Raw genomic sequence first — 17145 nt, forward strand, 5'->3', positions numbered from 1 at the left:
AAACACATTAATCAGACACATTGAGATGATGTTGTTCTAAATGAAACACAATGCCTGAGTCCCAATGTGCATACTATCCATCCTAAATTCTGTGATATTTGTAATTTTCAATACTATTTAGGGCAGATAGGGTGGATAGTATGCACATTGGGATGCAGGGAATGACTTTTAAACAGGACAGCTGTGTAGAATTATGGGTAGGGGTCAAAGGTCATCAGTCAGGGTGGTTTGCATGTAACGTTACACATTAAATCAGTGCAGAGATGGAGAAATCAGAGGCTGGTCGTATGTTCGCTCTGATCTCCAGCATGAATGCGGTCGCTTCAATTCTCCGCAGCATTTCGAAGAGGAATGGAGATGTGTATCTAGTGTTTCCTTATTTTTGTGCAGGAAAGCAAAGGCTTGTTGACTTCCTCTCCCTCCCTTCCTTCCTTCTCTGCGAAGGTACTCATCTGAAAAATGAGAACAAAGTGATTGTTCCTGTTCTCTTTCTTAAGTCACTTCAAATGCTGTTTGTGCGGCTGGAGCTCATTGTGAGAAGAGCCGAGCAGGAGACAGGTAAGAGACCACACACACACACACACACACACACACACACACCGATGCGCTTTGCATGGTGCAGGTGTTCAGTCATGGATCAATATAGATTCTGTAATGATCAAATGTACATATGATCCGCTCACATGCTGAAAATTGACTATGACTACTACAAAACATGCCTGTATTTAAAAAATAAACTCTAACTTCCATAATTCAAATATATGTATTTTTCAGATGATATAGTTATCAACATACATATATAAAATATACTTATATTTTATATTTCCTTTATATTTCCTGAATTTCATCCATTTTCAGTGTATATAAATAATAATAATTTTCTTCTTCAGTATTAATAAGGTTCTGAAATCAAAAGATAATTATTTTGGATTAAAATTTGCATAACAGGTCTTACTTTCTGGTAAAAAAAAAAGGTCAAAACTGAGTTAACTTGTGCTTTAAACAACAAATATGTGTCAATAGGGATAGAAAAATAAAATTGCTTTCCCTTTGAATTCAGTTGATTTGTCTGAGCCCTTTGACAGATATTTGTTTTGTTTTAAGCATAAACTCACTTCATTTTACTATATTTTTCAGAAAACAGGTAATTTTGTTTCTTAAATCAATGCATCTTAATTTAAGGATGTTTAGATATTTGCACCGGAAAACAAGAAAATTATGTTTTTGCAGTGCAGATTTTGGCTTTATATTAAACTGCATGTTTTAGTTATGCAAATATGATCTAATATGCAAAATGCATGTCAGATCATCATGTATTGTGCAAAGGAAAACACTCAGACTATAAAACACTGATTTCTGTATTTAGTGCATGTAGTGTTTAGTTTGATTATGCATGTGAATTCTTCATTTGAGGATAGTTTCTGGCTGCTGTCAGTGTTTGTGTCATTAGGACGTCATTCGTCTGTTTAAAGCAGAAGTATTCGGTGTTGTTTGCATTAGTTGGGCTTGTTTCTGAGCTGGACCGTATTTCCCTGCTGTGATAGTTTGATTGTAATCTGCTCAAATGACAGCTCCAGCTAATGGCTTGTAATGAAAAAGAGAAGTTCCAGTCCAAATGTAGTGAAAATGAAACACAGAGGAACAGCAGAGAGGAAGAGAGTGCCACGTCTGTCTGTCTGATCCGGTTCACACTATTCCAACAAACACCGACAGAGCCGACGAAACCAAAAAATCAGCTGTTTTCTGGAGTAGTGTGAATCAGCCTCACAACAGGATTTCTATATTTCTAGTTAATAACAAAGCCAGTGAAGATCTTACTTAATGTTTTTTAGTACATAAACATTCTTAAATGCATTTACTTGAGAAGGAAAATTACTGTAAAATCTGAAAAATGCATCAAAATGAATGGAGTTTATGCTTAAAACAAGAAAATATCTGCCAGTGGAGTCAGAGAATGAAACTAAATTCAAAGGGAAAACAAGATTATTTTTTGACCCCCATTGGCAGATTTCTTTCTTGTTTTAAGCACAAACTCACTTCATTTTGACTCGTTTTTAAGACTATATATGTCTAGTTATTTTGCATCTCCAGCAAATGTATCTTGATTTAAGAATGTTTAGATATTTGTACTAGAAAATGACACAAAAATACTGAGTAAGAGCATTATTTTTTGCAGTGTAGTGGTGTTTGCGACACCAAGGTCAGGGGTTCGATTCCCAGGGAATGCATGAACTGATCAAACGTGAATGCAATGCAAATCGCTTTGGATAAAAGCCTCTGCCAAATGCATGAATGCAATACATGGGATTTGTAGTTGTAATTTACAACAAAGTCAGTCAAGATCAGTTCATCAGCAAAGCCGTCCTGTAGCTGCTCTTATTTGTGTTTTCCTGTACAAAGAATTCTTGTAAAATAACTGAAAAATCTGAAAATTTAGTGAGTTTATGCTTAAAAAGGGAAAAAATATCTGCCAGAGTGCTCAGAAATATAATCTTAATTCAAATTCATTATATTTATTATTTCATTTATTCTTGTTTTAAGCATAAACTCGATTAATTTTGATGCATTTTTCAAGTCATTTTGCTTCTCAAGTAAATGTATCTTGATTTACGAATGATTAGGTATTTGTATTGGAAAACAAGACAAAAACGCAGAGGAAGAACATCATTTTTTGCAGTGGAGCTTGCAACGCCAAGGTCAGGGGTTCGATTCAGAGAATGCATGAACTGATCAAACAAGAATGCAATGCAAATGACTTTGGATAAAGGCATCTGCCAAATGCATGAAAGCAATAAACAGGATTCTAATTTACAGCCAATACTGCAAAAATTATTATCTTACAAAACATTCTTGAACCAAGATACATGTACGTAAAAAAGCCAAATAACTGAGAAATCTGAAAATTAAGTGAGTTTATGCTTAAAAAATGAAAAATATCTGCCAGTGGGCTCAGCAAAATCATCTTAATAACAAGGTTATATTTATTACCCCATTTCTTTCTTGTTTTAAGCATAAAGTAACTTTTTGATGCATTTTTTCACAAAACAAGACTTAAGTAAATGCATCTTGATTTAAGGATTGTTAGATATTTGTACTGGAAAACAAGACAAAAACACTGAGTAAGAACATCATTTTTTGCAGTGGTGCTTGCAACGCCAAGGTCATGGGTTCGATTCCCAGGGAATACATGAACTGATCAAACATGAATGCAATGCAAATGACTTTGCATAAAAGCATCTGCCAAATGCATGAATGCAGTAACTCATTCGACATGTTTTGGCAGGCAGGTGATGGACGATTCTCACGCTCACGATCTGAACGTCTAGAAACCTCCAGCATGGATCCAACCCTGAGCGAACGCAAGCGTCCAGAGGACTTCTCCAGCAGAAGCGTCGACCTTTCTCTTCTCCCCTATCCTCTCCCTCACCCCGTCATGCCTCAGCCACACCGATTCATCCCAGATATGATCGACCTCAACCGGCTGCGTCTCCATCGCGTGATCCAGGTGAAGCAGGAGACGGTGAAGCCTCTGCCGCTGTGGCCTCCGTCGCCAATACTCCTGCGCTCTCCTGCTCCCTACTTCCCTTCTTTCCATCCCAGACTGGTCCAGTTCCCGTTCCTCCATCTCTCTCCGAACCCCTTCTACCCCACTGAAGCCGCGCGGTTTCGCCGCAGGAGCCAAGAAGCCAGCAAACCGGAAAAGCTGAACGTGCATGTGGATGAGAGCTACTACGTAGATGTGGGCGGCGATCAGAAACGCTGGAAGTGCCGCATGTGCGAGAAATCCTACACCTCCAAATACAACCTGATCACACACATCCTGGGCCACAGCGGCATCAAGCCGCACGAATGCAACCTCTGCGGGAAACTCTTCAAGCAACTGAGCCACCTGCACACACACATGCTGACGCACAAGGGCACGCGGCCGCACAAGTGCCAGGTGTGTAGACATTTGTGCCGGTATTCGGAAATGCCATATATGACCCATAACCAGTTAGGGCTGCACGATAAATCGAAATGAAATCGCAATCATGGTTAGGCAAAAATTTGCGATTGTTATGCGCATCTTGTTCTGTGATCAGTAGTAAATCTCCATCCGAAGGCCAGAGAAACTCCAAATACACCCCGCAGAAGAAATCCAAGAGATCCCTATAGCGCTAGCTGAATAAACAGAAGATTTAACTGCTTTCCTTGATTCCACGTGACTAATAAACACAACACTATAACAATATATGGTTTATCAGAGTTCTTATTATAAGTTTCATTATAATAAAGTGTATAATAATGCAATGCCTTTATCGCTGCTTAGAATACTATGAAATATGGTGCATGCTTTATTCTGTGTAAGAAGCCACATCATCTCACAGAAGGATTTATTTCAAACACTCGACTGACGTTAAGTGAGTAAAAACATGTTATTAAATGTGATTTATTCTAAGGCTGCACGATAAATCGCGATAAATCACAATCGATATTAGGCAAAAGCTGCGATATTCAGCCAAATATTGTCCTATCATAACAAACCATACATCAATGGAAGCTTAATTATTCAGCTTTCAGATGATGTATAAATCTCAATTTCACCAAATGACTGGTTTTGTGCTCGAGGGTCACATATGACTTTTTCAACAACAAGTGATTTTAGATCAGTACATTTACATTTTACATTTACATTTATTCATTTAGCTGACGCTTTTATCCAAAGCGACTTACAATTGCTATATCTGTCAGAGGTCGCACGCCTCTGGAGCAACTAGGGGTTAAGTGTCTTGCTCAGGGACACATTGGTGTCTCACAGTGGATTCGAACCCGGGTCTCTCACACCAAAGGCATGTGTCAGTAATCCACTAGTTTAGCAAACACTCGGAAACATACGTCAAACTTTTACATACATCTACTTTTCACAGCGATTGGTTGTCGCCCAGCGTTTTTCACTCGATATTTGCATAAAGTCAATGAATGCCCGACTTTTTTGACGCTTTTAGCCGCTCTCAACGCTTTCTCCGCAACGCTTTCAGTCCCATAATGCACCGCGCGAGCGTCTAAGCTTAACATCCAAAGGAATGAATTGAAAACAAGCTGCGCTCGCTACATGGCAGTGGAAATACCAGCTAATATCGTGATAATACAGTATACCGTGACAAAAGCATAAGCAATTAATCGCAACATGAAAATTTGATACGTCATATGCCTACAGGCAGGGATGGTCGGTGTACATGTCTTTCAAATACGTATTTAAAATACAAACTAGGATTTTGTAATTTGTGTTTGATAGGGTTGATGAAAATGGCTTCATATTTTGTATCAAAATACTTTGTACTTTTGCAGTTTTAAAATACTGTAAAATACTTTGTAAGAAGTCTACATGATGAAAAATGCTGCCTCTGATTGGTTCTACTCAGTAGTTTGCCCAGACTAGATTGATAAATAAATATTTGATTGCTGAATATATTGTACCCCAGTTGAAGTAGCTGTTTAGTTGGATCATGATTTTGCATACCGTTGCATAAATGACTGCCTGACACATAATATATTATTATATTTATGATTAACAATCAAATGATTAATTAGTTAGAAACTAGTTGCTATGAATACAGGTGGCATCAGTTGTCTTCTTATGAATGACTTGGTTGTCATTGAGTCAGTGATTCGTTACCAAACAGCAAGGAACTAAATTAGGATACAATTATGAGTCATTCGCAAACTGTTAAACATTAAAGTGTTGGTTACTTTAACACTAACCTTCATCTGGGAGATCACAGGGATATGTGAATATTGGTTGCATATGTCAGATTTATTGCATGACTCGGACAGAGAAAAGCTGTTGCTATCAAGCATTGTTTACTTCATCACCTGAGTCAGTGTAATGCTGAAGGGATACATCAAATAGCCCAAATCATGGAAGGTTTGCGAACACATTCCATGCTTCCTTGTTAAAGTATTTTTTAGTATTTTTAAAATACAAAAATATAATAATTTATTTTGATACATGGTGTGGCTGCTGTATTTTGTAGTTTATTTTGATACACTTGAAATGAACACTTTCCCTGCCAAACCGTGTTTCCGTGTTTTCACTGTTATACGCTCGGGGGTGCTGTTATGCATCTCATGAATGAGTCTAGAATAACTCGATCAAAAACACAGACCAGGAAGACACAGAAACGATCTCATGTGTAAGCATATGCAAAGAAAAATAATGTGATCATCAACACTAACCGCATATAAATTAAAAATGTTACAGAGTGAAATGTCAATCCAGAAAGTGTAAAAGTATTGTGCAAGCTTTGAGATACTGATGGAAGCCATCTACTGCATCTTTGCTTTGATATTATTACTGAATATGATCCACATGTAGTATTTGATAAAAATGTGATTTTGTCAGCTTTTTGCTTAAAATGTTGCTTTTTAATGACACCTACCTACATTCAAGTGTTGATAAAAAACCAATGCTTGAAGCTAGAATAAAACTGATTGTTTGTTTGAAAGTAGAGGGTTTGATCTTTATTTTGATGTGTTGCATGTTTAGATATTCATACAACAAAATATTCTGGGGGTCATGAAATTTTTGTGAAAATCAGCAAAAACGGTGGCTGGCAACTTTTTTCAAAAACGCTGGCGGAGAAAGAGTTAAGGGATTTGGTATTTTATTTTAAAGGGGTCATCGGATGCTCATTTTCCACAAGTTGATATGATTCTTTAGGGTCTTAATGAAAAGTCTATAACATACTTTGGTTAAAATTTCTCAGTGGTTGTGTAAAACAACACACGTTTTACCCTGTCAAAAACAGCTCTGTTCACAGCGAGCTGTTTAAGTGCATGGCTCTTTAAATGCTAATGAGCTCCGCTGACCCCGCCCCTCTCTTCCATGGGGCAATGCAGTTCTCATGAGACTGTTTACTTTAGCCGCGTTTAGCTGCAGAACTTGCTAACTAGCACGTTATTAAGAAAGGTGATTTGCAAAAATACATTTAAAAAAAACTTAAACTCACGTCACTGTATGTGAACCTGGTTCACGAATGATTCGCGCGAACATAAACACATTCAAGTGCATTCCCTTCAAAAACAAACATAATCCACTGCGTCTTCAGCGGCTCAGATGTAGGGAGTAAATGACGATTGCTATGTTCATTATTACAACAAAACACCTCAATCGCTTAGAAGGTAATCTTGTCTACATCTGCTCTGGCGTCAAAACAATAGTGGACTGATGACAGATCACTCAGGGCGGGTCTAAGGTAAAACACTAGTGTCAATCAACAATCGTGGGCGGGGCCTGGGCCTGTGTGACATCACACAGCCAAGAATCTGAGAATGGCTTGATTTTTAGAAAGGGGATATTATTTATAGGGATTTTAAAAAGCACTGTGTGGATTTTTATCATTAGAGTGGATGTGTACAAACACTGCGAACACATTTATGTTCAAACAATATGTAAAAGTGAATTTTGCATCCGATGACCCCTTGAAAGTACATTTTTATGCATCTTTGTCCAACCCTGCCTACAGGTGTGCCACAAAGCCTTCACGCAGACCAGCCACCTGAAGAGGCACATGATGCAGCACAGCGACGTCAAGCCCTACAGCTGCAGCGTCTGCGGCCGAGGCTTCGCGTATCCCAGCGAGCTTCGCGCTCACGAGCTCAAGCACGAGCGCGGCCAGGAGAACGTGTGCGTGGAGTGCGGCCTCGACTTCCCCACGCTGGCGCAGCTCAAACGCCACCTGACGGTGCACCGCGGCCCCGTGCAGTACGACTGCGGCGAATGCGGCAAGAGCTTCCAGTATCCCAGCCAGCTGCAGAATCACATGATGAAGCACAAGGACATCCGGCCCTTCATCTGCAGCGAGTGCGGGATGGAGTTCGTCCAGTCGCACCATCTCAAGCAGCACACGCTCACGCACAAGGTAAGAGGAAATACAACTTCAGTCTTTAATATTTAAAAAGAACAAAAACTAATAAAAATGGCAAAAACACAACAAAATTACTAAAACTTGAAGTAAAATTAAAATGAGATTGGAAAATGTAAAAATAAAAACATATATTTTTAAGATTATTACTGTAGAAAATTATTACTGTAGAAAAATACAACTTTAGTCTTTACTATTTGAAAAAAGAACAAAAACTAATAAAAATGGCAAAAACACAACAAAATTACTAAAACTGTGACTAAAATTAAAATGATTTTTACATTAAAATTTAACAATAAAAATATTTTTTGAAGATTACTACAGTAGAAAATACAACTTCAGTCTTTAATATGTAAAAGACCAAAAACTAATGGCAAAAACATAATAAAATTACTAAAACTGACTAAAATTAATATGAGAATGGAAAATATAAAAATAAAAACTACTCTGTAAAAATATTTTTTGAAGATTCCTGGAGTATATTTTACAAGAAAATACAAATTCAGACTTTAATATTTAAAAAGAACAAAAACTAATAAAAATGGCAAAAACACAACAAAATTACTAAAACTTTAACTAAAACTAAAATGAGAATGGAAAATATAAAAATAAACTTTAAATCTTTTTTTTTTAACAAGAAAGTATTAAGTCTTTTTACTTTAAAATTCCATGTTTAATTCAGTTCTTTTTTGTCATTATTTGTGAAATTTACAAGCAATTTATGAGTGAAAATAGTTTCAAAGAATATCCTACACCAACGTTTTTCAGTGTAATTCAAAATATTACTAGAACTGTTCAAAACTGTACTTGAAAATTGTTCAAAATATTGTTTCAGTGAATTAACTTCACTGCAAAACGTAATGTTCATCATTAGTATTTTTTGTCTCATTTTCCAGTACAAATCTAAACATTCTTAAATCAAATGCATTTAATTTGAAAAGCAAAATTACTTAAAATATTGTGTTTTCAAAAATCAGCCAAAGGATTTAGCAAAATAAACTTGTTTTCCCTTTGAATTACAGTGTTCATTTTTCTGATTCCACTAGAAGATATTTATTCTTGTTTTAATTTGATCAGTTTTTTTTTTTTTTTTTTAGAAAAACAAGACTTCTCATGTTGCTTCTCAAGTAAAAAAATAAAGTCTACTAAACTTGGCATTGTATATTACGACTATTGACAAATTGCTTTATTTAGTCTTTTGTAACTTGCGCTGTATAAAAGCAACAAAACAATGCAAAGATACATCAATGCAACTAACCATAAATTAGTTAATGGAGGCTTACTTTGAAAAGGAAGAAGAAAACACTTCCCATTTCTCCTGTTGCTAATGACAAAGGTCAGGTGTCATTATTTATAAATATTTGAAATGTATAAACTCAACATATTTTTCTTCAGCATATGCATGCATGTGTGTGTATTTATATGTACATAATAAATATACACAGTACACTTATGTATATTATGTAAACAAACTTTTATTTTGGATGCGATTAATCATTTGACAGCACTATTTTTTGTTTTTTACTTGTCCAGTAAATGCATCTTGATTCAAGAATGTTTAGATATTTATACTAGAAAACAAGACAAAAACACATTTTTTTGCAGTGGGACACCCTCGTCCTGCAATAATCATCAAGAAAACTACGATACAAGAAAAAACAAACCAAGAAGCATTAAATATGACGATAAAAATGGTTTCTGCTATGAATTATTGGCCATGTATCACATTAAAAACCATCAAAGTTCAAGCGACATTTAGAAACCATAAATAAACCAATTTCATGGTTTGATAAAGAATATTTAGTTACATCTTGTGAGATAAAAATGTGTCATTACTTGATGTCCATTATAAAATATGGAAGCAAAACCAACAGAGAAGCACACATCTACAGTATATAAACCTAGTTTCCTCATATCTATTCCTGTAGCTCAAACACCCTCCTGCTCGCAACATTAAGGTCATGGGTTCGATTTCCAGGGAATGCATGAACTTATCAAATGCAAACTGTACATGCAATCTAAAGCGTCTTCTAAATGCATAACTGTAAATCTGATCTATAAGCGCACTGCCCAGTCTCGTGTGGTTTCTCATGGACTGTTCATCCTCATCTTTTAGGGAGTGAAGGAGCACAAGTGTCGCATCTGTGGCCGTGAGTTCACGCTGTTGGCCAACATGAAGCGGCATGTTCTGATTCACACCAACATCCGGGCGTATCAGTGCCACCTGTGCTACAAGAGCTTCGTCCAGAAGCAAACGCTCAAGGCTCACATGATCGTCCACTCTGACATCAAGCCCTACAAATGCAAGGTGCGTCGCCGACTCAACGCCATTCATCCAGGCTTTCTGCAGGTCTGATGAAGGCCAGTTTTTAAGACCAAGCAAAGAAAATGTAAGGAATAAATTGTACGAAACATAATATGTGTCCCTGCAGCACAAAAGCAGTCATGAGTAACACAGGTATATTTGTAGCAATAGACAACAATACATTGTATGGATCAAAATTATACATTTCTCTTATATGACAAAAATCATTAGGATATTAAGTAAAGATCACGTTAATACATTTCCTACCGTAAATATATCAAAACTTCATTTTTGATTAGTAATATGCATTGCTAAGAACTTCATTTGAACAACTTTAAAGGAGGTTTTCTCAATATTTAGATTTTTTTGCTCCCTCAGATTCCAGATTTTCTAATAGTTGTATCTCAGACAAATATTGTCCTATCATAACAACCAGACATCAATGGAAATATTATTTATTCAGCTTTCAGTTGAGGCATAATTCTCAATTTTTGTGGTCCTCGGTCATATATGCCAAAGTTGGGTATTATAATGTAAAGCTGCTTCCAGAAACGGATTAGATTAATGGGTTAAAGTGGAGGGATGTGAATTCAGTTCTTCATTGAATTATGTATTATGTTTGTACCAAGAGCTCCTAAAAACCACAACAAATTCCTTGTGTTTGCACACACTTGGCGAATAAAGCTAATTCTGATTCTGATTCTGAATGTAAAGTGTAGTAAGGATGTAAATACATCTAACCCTTCGTGGATTCTTGGTTGTTTTGGAATGCGTGTGACCTTGGGCCGGTCCGAACGATGACCAGATACGTTTTTGGCAGTTGAGTGTCTCTTCGTCTATAGGAAGGATATCGCTGCACAAACTGACTGTGTAACAATGGCTCTCTCGTCCCCCGAGAACAGGCCACACAAATAGATTTCATCTCGCTTTCTCTTGAGCTCAGGAGCACTTCCTGTTTTCTCACGGTCCGTTTGGACAGTTTACAGTCCCTCTATCCTCCTGAAGGAAAGGAAAGGACCACCCTAATAAATAAAAAAAGAGCGCAGAGGAAGGACAGCAGAGGAGAAACGGTCCAGCCCTCCGCTGGCTCCTGCAAACTCCTTCATATTCATCATGATTCAGTCTACTGTAACTTTCTCTTTCCACTTACAAATGCTTTCAAATATACGTCATGAGAGGCTGTGCACTACAGCCACCTTTGGTAAAGGTTTTTGTAGGCTTTCATACAATGACAACCAGTCACTCCATTAGTCTGATTTTGCTACATACAGATATGATATGATATGATATGATATGTGTCCCTGCAGCACAGAAGCAGTCATGAGTAACACAGGTATATCTGTAGCAATAGCCAACAATACATTGTATGGATCAAAATTATACATTTCTCTTTTATGACAAAAATCATTAGGATATTAAGATCATGTTCCATGAAGATATTTTTCAATTTCCTACCGTAAATATATCAAAACTTAATTTTTTATCAGTAATATGCAATTATGAAAATTATATATAATTATGAAACAATAATATGCATTGCTAAGAACTTCATTTGAACAACTTTAAAGGAGATTTTCTCAATATTTAGATTTTTTTGCACCCTCAGATTCCAGATTTTCAAATAGTTGTATCTCAGCCAAATATTGTCTGATCATAACAAACCATACATCAATGGAGAGATTATTTATTCAGCGTTAACAAATTGATTTTGTGGTCCTGGGTCACAAATGATGTAAACTTTATGGTCAAACAAATTCTGAAATGATTTTTGCATAAGAGCATGTTTGTTGCACACTCTTTACAAACAACAAAACACAAGTCACAATAGACATAGACACAATAAATACAATATAATAATAAAAAAAAAAAATGCATGTACCTTATTCAGCTCTAGGACAGCCTGATGTACAAAAGAATATTTTAATTTCACTTGATTAAATCTTGGGACCTTGTATCGACGATTATATGGTAGAAGCACAATTGATTATACAACACATGACTGATTAGAAACAATATTCTTGTGATTCGTATGATAAGAAAGTTCATATAACTTTTCTTGAGGCTGTCCTTCTATCTTTGAACACATTTTAATGTGGTTCCTCAACTTTGTCTTTCGCCTAACAGAAAACTCATGTACCAAACAGAATTGCACTACTGTGAGACACTCATAATTACAGACATAAAGAATAATACAAGAATCTGTTGTGATGCTCCTAAAGACCTGAGACGACGAAGAAAATACATTCTCTGCTTTGTCTTTTTACACAAACTGTCATGATTGTTAGAATTGCAACCAAATTCATTTTGCTGGCAGAACAAAAATAAACAAAATATCTGGACATGTTACGTAAGATATGCCAGTTATTCAATAATATAAATGTCCTGTGAAAAGTGATGTCCTTCCTCCATGTTTTTGTCTTGTTTTCCATAACAAACAAATACATATTTTTAAATCAAGATACATTTACTTAAGAATCAAAATGATAAATTAAATTAAATGATATAAAGTCTTGTTCTCAGAAACTAGCCTACTCTAAATGAAGTGTCTTTATATTCTGTTGGAATGACTGGATTTCAGCTGTGAAATATTGCTGAACACGGTTAAATACAATCACATCTTTACAAAATCATATTCCCAGTGTATTGATCTGATACAGGCTAAGCAATAAATAATTATTGCGTGTTCGGTCGCACTGCTGTTCTGGATATCATGTGATCAATATTTAATTACATGATCAGTAATTTGTCAGGATGAAGGTACATTTGTGTGGAAGCTTGTTTCTGCCATGGGATAAAAATAAAAAGGTAATTGCGACTTTTGCGAGTTTGTCACATATATGACCTTTTTTCTCTCACAATTTTGAATTTGCATCTCGCAATTGTATTTTTGTTTCCTCCGTGGAAAAATATATATATAAAGGTAGTTGTGACTTATTATCTCAGAATTTTGACTTTCTTTCTCCCTTGAAATTGAGTTTATGTGGCAATAAGTTTACATCCCAAAATTATTATAATTTTTTTTTCAAAATTCATTCTGATTTTTTGTTTCTGTCATAGGATTAAAAAAAAAAACAATAAGGTAATTGCGACCTTTTTTTAATCTTAGGTAATTTTGCCTCTATTTTATTTTATTTTATTTATTTATTTATTTATTTTTTACAGTTCTGAGTTTGTTTCTTAGAATTGTGAGATATCAACTCGAAAATGAGAAACAGGTTTGGTTACACTTTATTTTAAGGTTTCCTTGTTACAGTGTAATTATATATTTAAGTATGGTTTAGGGTTACTTGCATGTAATTATGTGTAATATTTTGTTATTATAATAGTAAGTGCATGTAACGTAACAAGGACACCTTAAAATAATTTGTAAGTCTAATAGTGCTTTATCAGGTCAAAGATTTCTGAATAGTTACTCTCTTTACAGCTGTGTGGAAAGGAGTTTAACAGAATGCATAATCTGATGGGCCACATGCACTTGCATTCTGACAGCAAACCCTTCAAATGCCTTTACTGCGCCAGTAAGTTCACGCTGAAGGGAAACCTGACCCGCCACATGAAGGTCAAACACGGCATCATGGACCAAGGCCTGGACGCTCGCGGTAAGAAGCCTTAAACAGGGGTGACCAAAATGATTAGATCACTAGTATATCAGCAGCTAAACATGGTTTGAAGTCAGTTATTTCTATCTTCTGCTGTAGTGTGTCAGTAGGAAATATTTCCAAACATTCATTTAGTCATTAATTGTAATAATCCAGTGAGATGTTTGAGATCTGATCTGATCATCATCAGTCTGTCTGGAATGACATGAAGAAACAGAACAAACTGAGACTAAATCCAGAAGAACTGTGTCTCTGCTTCAAGAAACCTCCTGCAAAGCTCCTGAGAAACTCTGCTCAAGAGCACCGAGGACAAAAGCTGCTTTAAACACAAAGCATGCTCACAACAAATGTTGATTTAGTTTAGTTCATAGAAGTTAATTGATAAAGAAAATCTATTTTTGACAGCATCCTCATTTTTCAGCATTTTTACACGAGTGCCTAAAACTATTAACAGTACTGTAGCTTTGCAGGAGGTTTCTTGAAGCGTCTTGGAGACAGTTCTTCTGGATTTAGTCTCAGTTTGTTCTGTTTCTTCATGTCATTCCAGACAGACTGATGATGATCAGATCAGATCTCTGCACTAGAAAAAATGATTTTCTTACTCAGTTTTTTTGTCTTGTTTTCTAGTATAATTGTCTAAGGATTCTTGAATCAGGATGCATTTACTGTACAAGTAAAAGGATTTAAGATATTAAGTCTTGTTTTATGAATAGAATAATCAAAATCAGAATGATCAAAACAAGCAAAAATATCTGCCAATGGGGTAAAAAATCATCTTCATTCAAAGGCTAAACAAGATTATCTTTCTTGCCCCATTGGCAGATATTTTTGCTTGTTTTAAGCAAAAACTAACACAAATTTTATATGTTTTTGATAGAAAACATAACATAATATCTTAAGTCATTTTACTTGTACAGTAAATTCATCTTGATTCAAGAATTGTTTGATAATTATACTAGAAAACAAGACAAAAATACTAAGTAAGAAAAAATTTTTTTGCATTCTGTTGTTGGTCTTGCATGATCTTGATGATGTCTCTGGATGCTCTCAGTCTTCAGGCGACGAGGACGGCTGTGTCTCTCCGGTCCTCTGCGGATCCTGTCCCGCATCGGTCAGGAGGAGCCCTTCGATCTGTCCCAGAAGAACCAGCTGCGTCTGTCTCAGTCTGACGGCGGGAGCTCCGGTCGAGAAGAAGACGAGGACAGTCTGTACCGAATGAGCCAGTACAGTCCTGACCTCTACAAGGCCCGAGAGGAGGAGGAAGAGGAGGCCAACGACGAAGAGCAGAAGAAGAAACCAGACCACACGTTCTACAGCGATAAAGAGGACGATTTCTGACGGACAACAAGACAGAGACTGACAGACACGCTGGGAATGATGATGTTTTAAATATTTTTTCATGTGAAAAATGTACAGAAATCTACGAACACTGCAAAAAATGATTTTCTGAGTCAGTATTTTTGATGCTTTCCAGTACAAAATATCTAAATACATTTATTTGAAGAGAAAAATTACTTAAATTGTTCAGTCTTGAGTTTATGCTTAAAACAAGACAAAATATTTACCATTGGGGTCAGAAGATTAAACTTAAAACAAGATTATTTTTCTGACCCCATTGGCAGATATTTTTCTTGTTTTAAGTAATATTTTGAACAATAAAAATAAATTTTGCTTTACAAGTACATTGCAAAAAAATGATTCTCTTACTCAGTGTTTCTGTCTTGTTTTCTAGAATAAATATCTAAACATTCTTGAATCAAGATGCATTTACTGTACAAGATTGTCAGATATTTCTGCTTGTTTTAAGCAAAAACGAACTATTTTTTTACAGAAAACAAGACATACTATCTTTAGTCGGTTCACTTGTACAGTAAATGCATCTTGATTCAAGAAAGTTTACTGGAAAACAAGACAAATCCTAAGTAGTTTTTTTCTACTTGCTAATATTTCATAATGTTCAATGAAATTAATATAATTGAAGAAAACTGATATATTTCTGACCATTAGTGCTAATTGCCTTCAATGGAGGTGTTGTTGCTTCTGATAAATGAATGATGAATGGGTTGAGGCAGTACTGACTGCTGTATGATTTCTGATAGTTTTGTATTTTTGTAAACACATAGATGATTTTATTTGCCTGTGAATCAACTGCAGTGTGAACGCTGATCAATATTTAAATACAATAAATTCATTTAAAGATGAAACTTTTGAATTTTAAATGCATTGACAGCACATTGACTATAAATACATTTTCATGGCAAATAATATTTAATAATACTTTCTTTTTTAGTTTACTGCAAAAAATATTTTCTTTTTTTATTATTATTATTATTTTGTTACTTAGTGTTTTTACTTTTCTCCCCCGGAATAAATATCTAACTATTCATCAATAAAGATAAATTTACTTGAGAAGCAAAATGACTGAAGTCTTGTTTTGTAAGTTTTGCTTAAAACAAGAAAAATACCTAAAATCTTACTTTAAATGGAAAACTAGATTATTTTTCTTGCTGCGTTGGCAGATATGTTTCTTGTTTTAAGCAAAAACTACAAATATTTTTAAAACAAGACTGATTATCTTAAGTAATTATCTTAAGACTTAAGTTATTTTGCTTCTCAAGTAAATGTCTTTATTAAAGAATGTTTCTAACGAGAAACAAGACAAAAATACTGAGTAATTTGTTTGCACTTTATACCTGAAAATATGAGAAAAAACTAACTTCAGAACTGAAAGGGAAAATAAATCATTTTTCTGACCCAATTGGCAGATAGTTTTTGATAGTTAATAGTTAATGAATTATAATACAACTTTCAGCAAACAAAATGTAATATCTTCAGTCACTTTGATTCTCCAGATATTTGTACTAGAAAATGATACATAAATACTATTTTTTGCAAACCTTTAAAACTAGCATATCTTGTTACCCTGGAGCACAAAAACAGTCATAGGGGTCCGTTTTTTTAAATTGAGATTTATACATCATCTGAAAACTGAATAAATAATCTGTCCATTGATGTATGGTTTGTTATGATAGGACAATATCTGGCTGAGATACAAAATCTAAATATTGAGAAAATCTCCTTTAAAGTTGTTCAAATGAAGTTCTTAGCAATGCATATTACTAATCAAAAATGAAGTTTTGATATATTTACGGTAGGAGATTTACTAAATATCTTCATGGAACATGATCTTAATATCCTAATGATTTTTGTCATAAAAGAGAAATGTATAATTTTGAGCCATACAATGTATTGTTGGCTATTGCTACAGATATACCTGTGTTACTCATGACTGCTTTTGTGCTCCAGGGTCACATATCAGAGCAAACAGCCAAGCAAA

The 17145-nt window shown here is 35.2% G+C and overlaps 1 protein-coding gene across 2 annotated transcripts; it reads left to right on the plus strand.

Moving 5' to 3' along the window:
* The first annotated feature begins 254 nt into the window (after positions 1 to 254).
* LOC306849432 (uncharacterized protein) lies at positions 255 to 16564 on the plus strand. 2 transcript variants are annotated; one of them, XM_079384447.1, is made up of 7 exons: positions 255 to 558; positions 3284 to 3940; positions 7506 to 7901; positions 10021 to 10212; positions 13634 to 13808; positions 14436 to 14481; positions 14860 to 14947. In XM_079384447.1, exons 2-6 carry the CDS (start codon positions 3338 to 3340, stop codon positions 14438 to 14440), a joined length of 1371 nt encoding a protein of 456 aa, XP_079240573.1. In that variant the 5' UTR covers positions 255 to 558; positions 3284 to 3337; the 3' UTR covers positions 14441 to 14481; positions 14860 to 14947. The 2 variants fall into 2 exon arrangements, with proteins under 2 accessions (XP_079240573.1, XP_079240572.1); XM_079384446.1 differs by lacking the exon at positions 14436 to 14481 and having other exon boundaries at positions 14860 to 16564.
* The last annotated feature ends 581 nt before the right edge of the window (positions 16565 to 17145 follow it).

Source organism: Barbus barbus (genome assembly GCF_936440315.1).
Source record: "Barbus barbus genome assembly, chromosome: 29".
Classification (NCBI taxonomy): domain Eukaryota; kingdom Metazoa; phylum Chordata; class Actinopteri; order Cypriniformes; family Cyprinidae; genus Barbus; species Barbus barbus.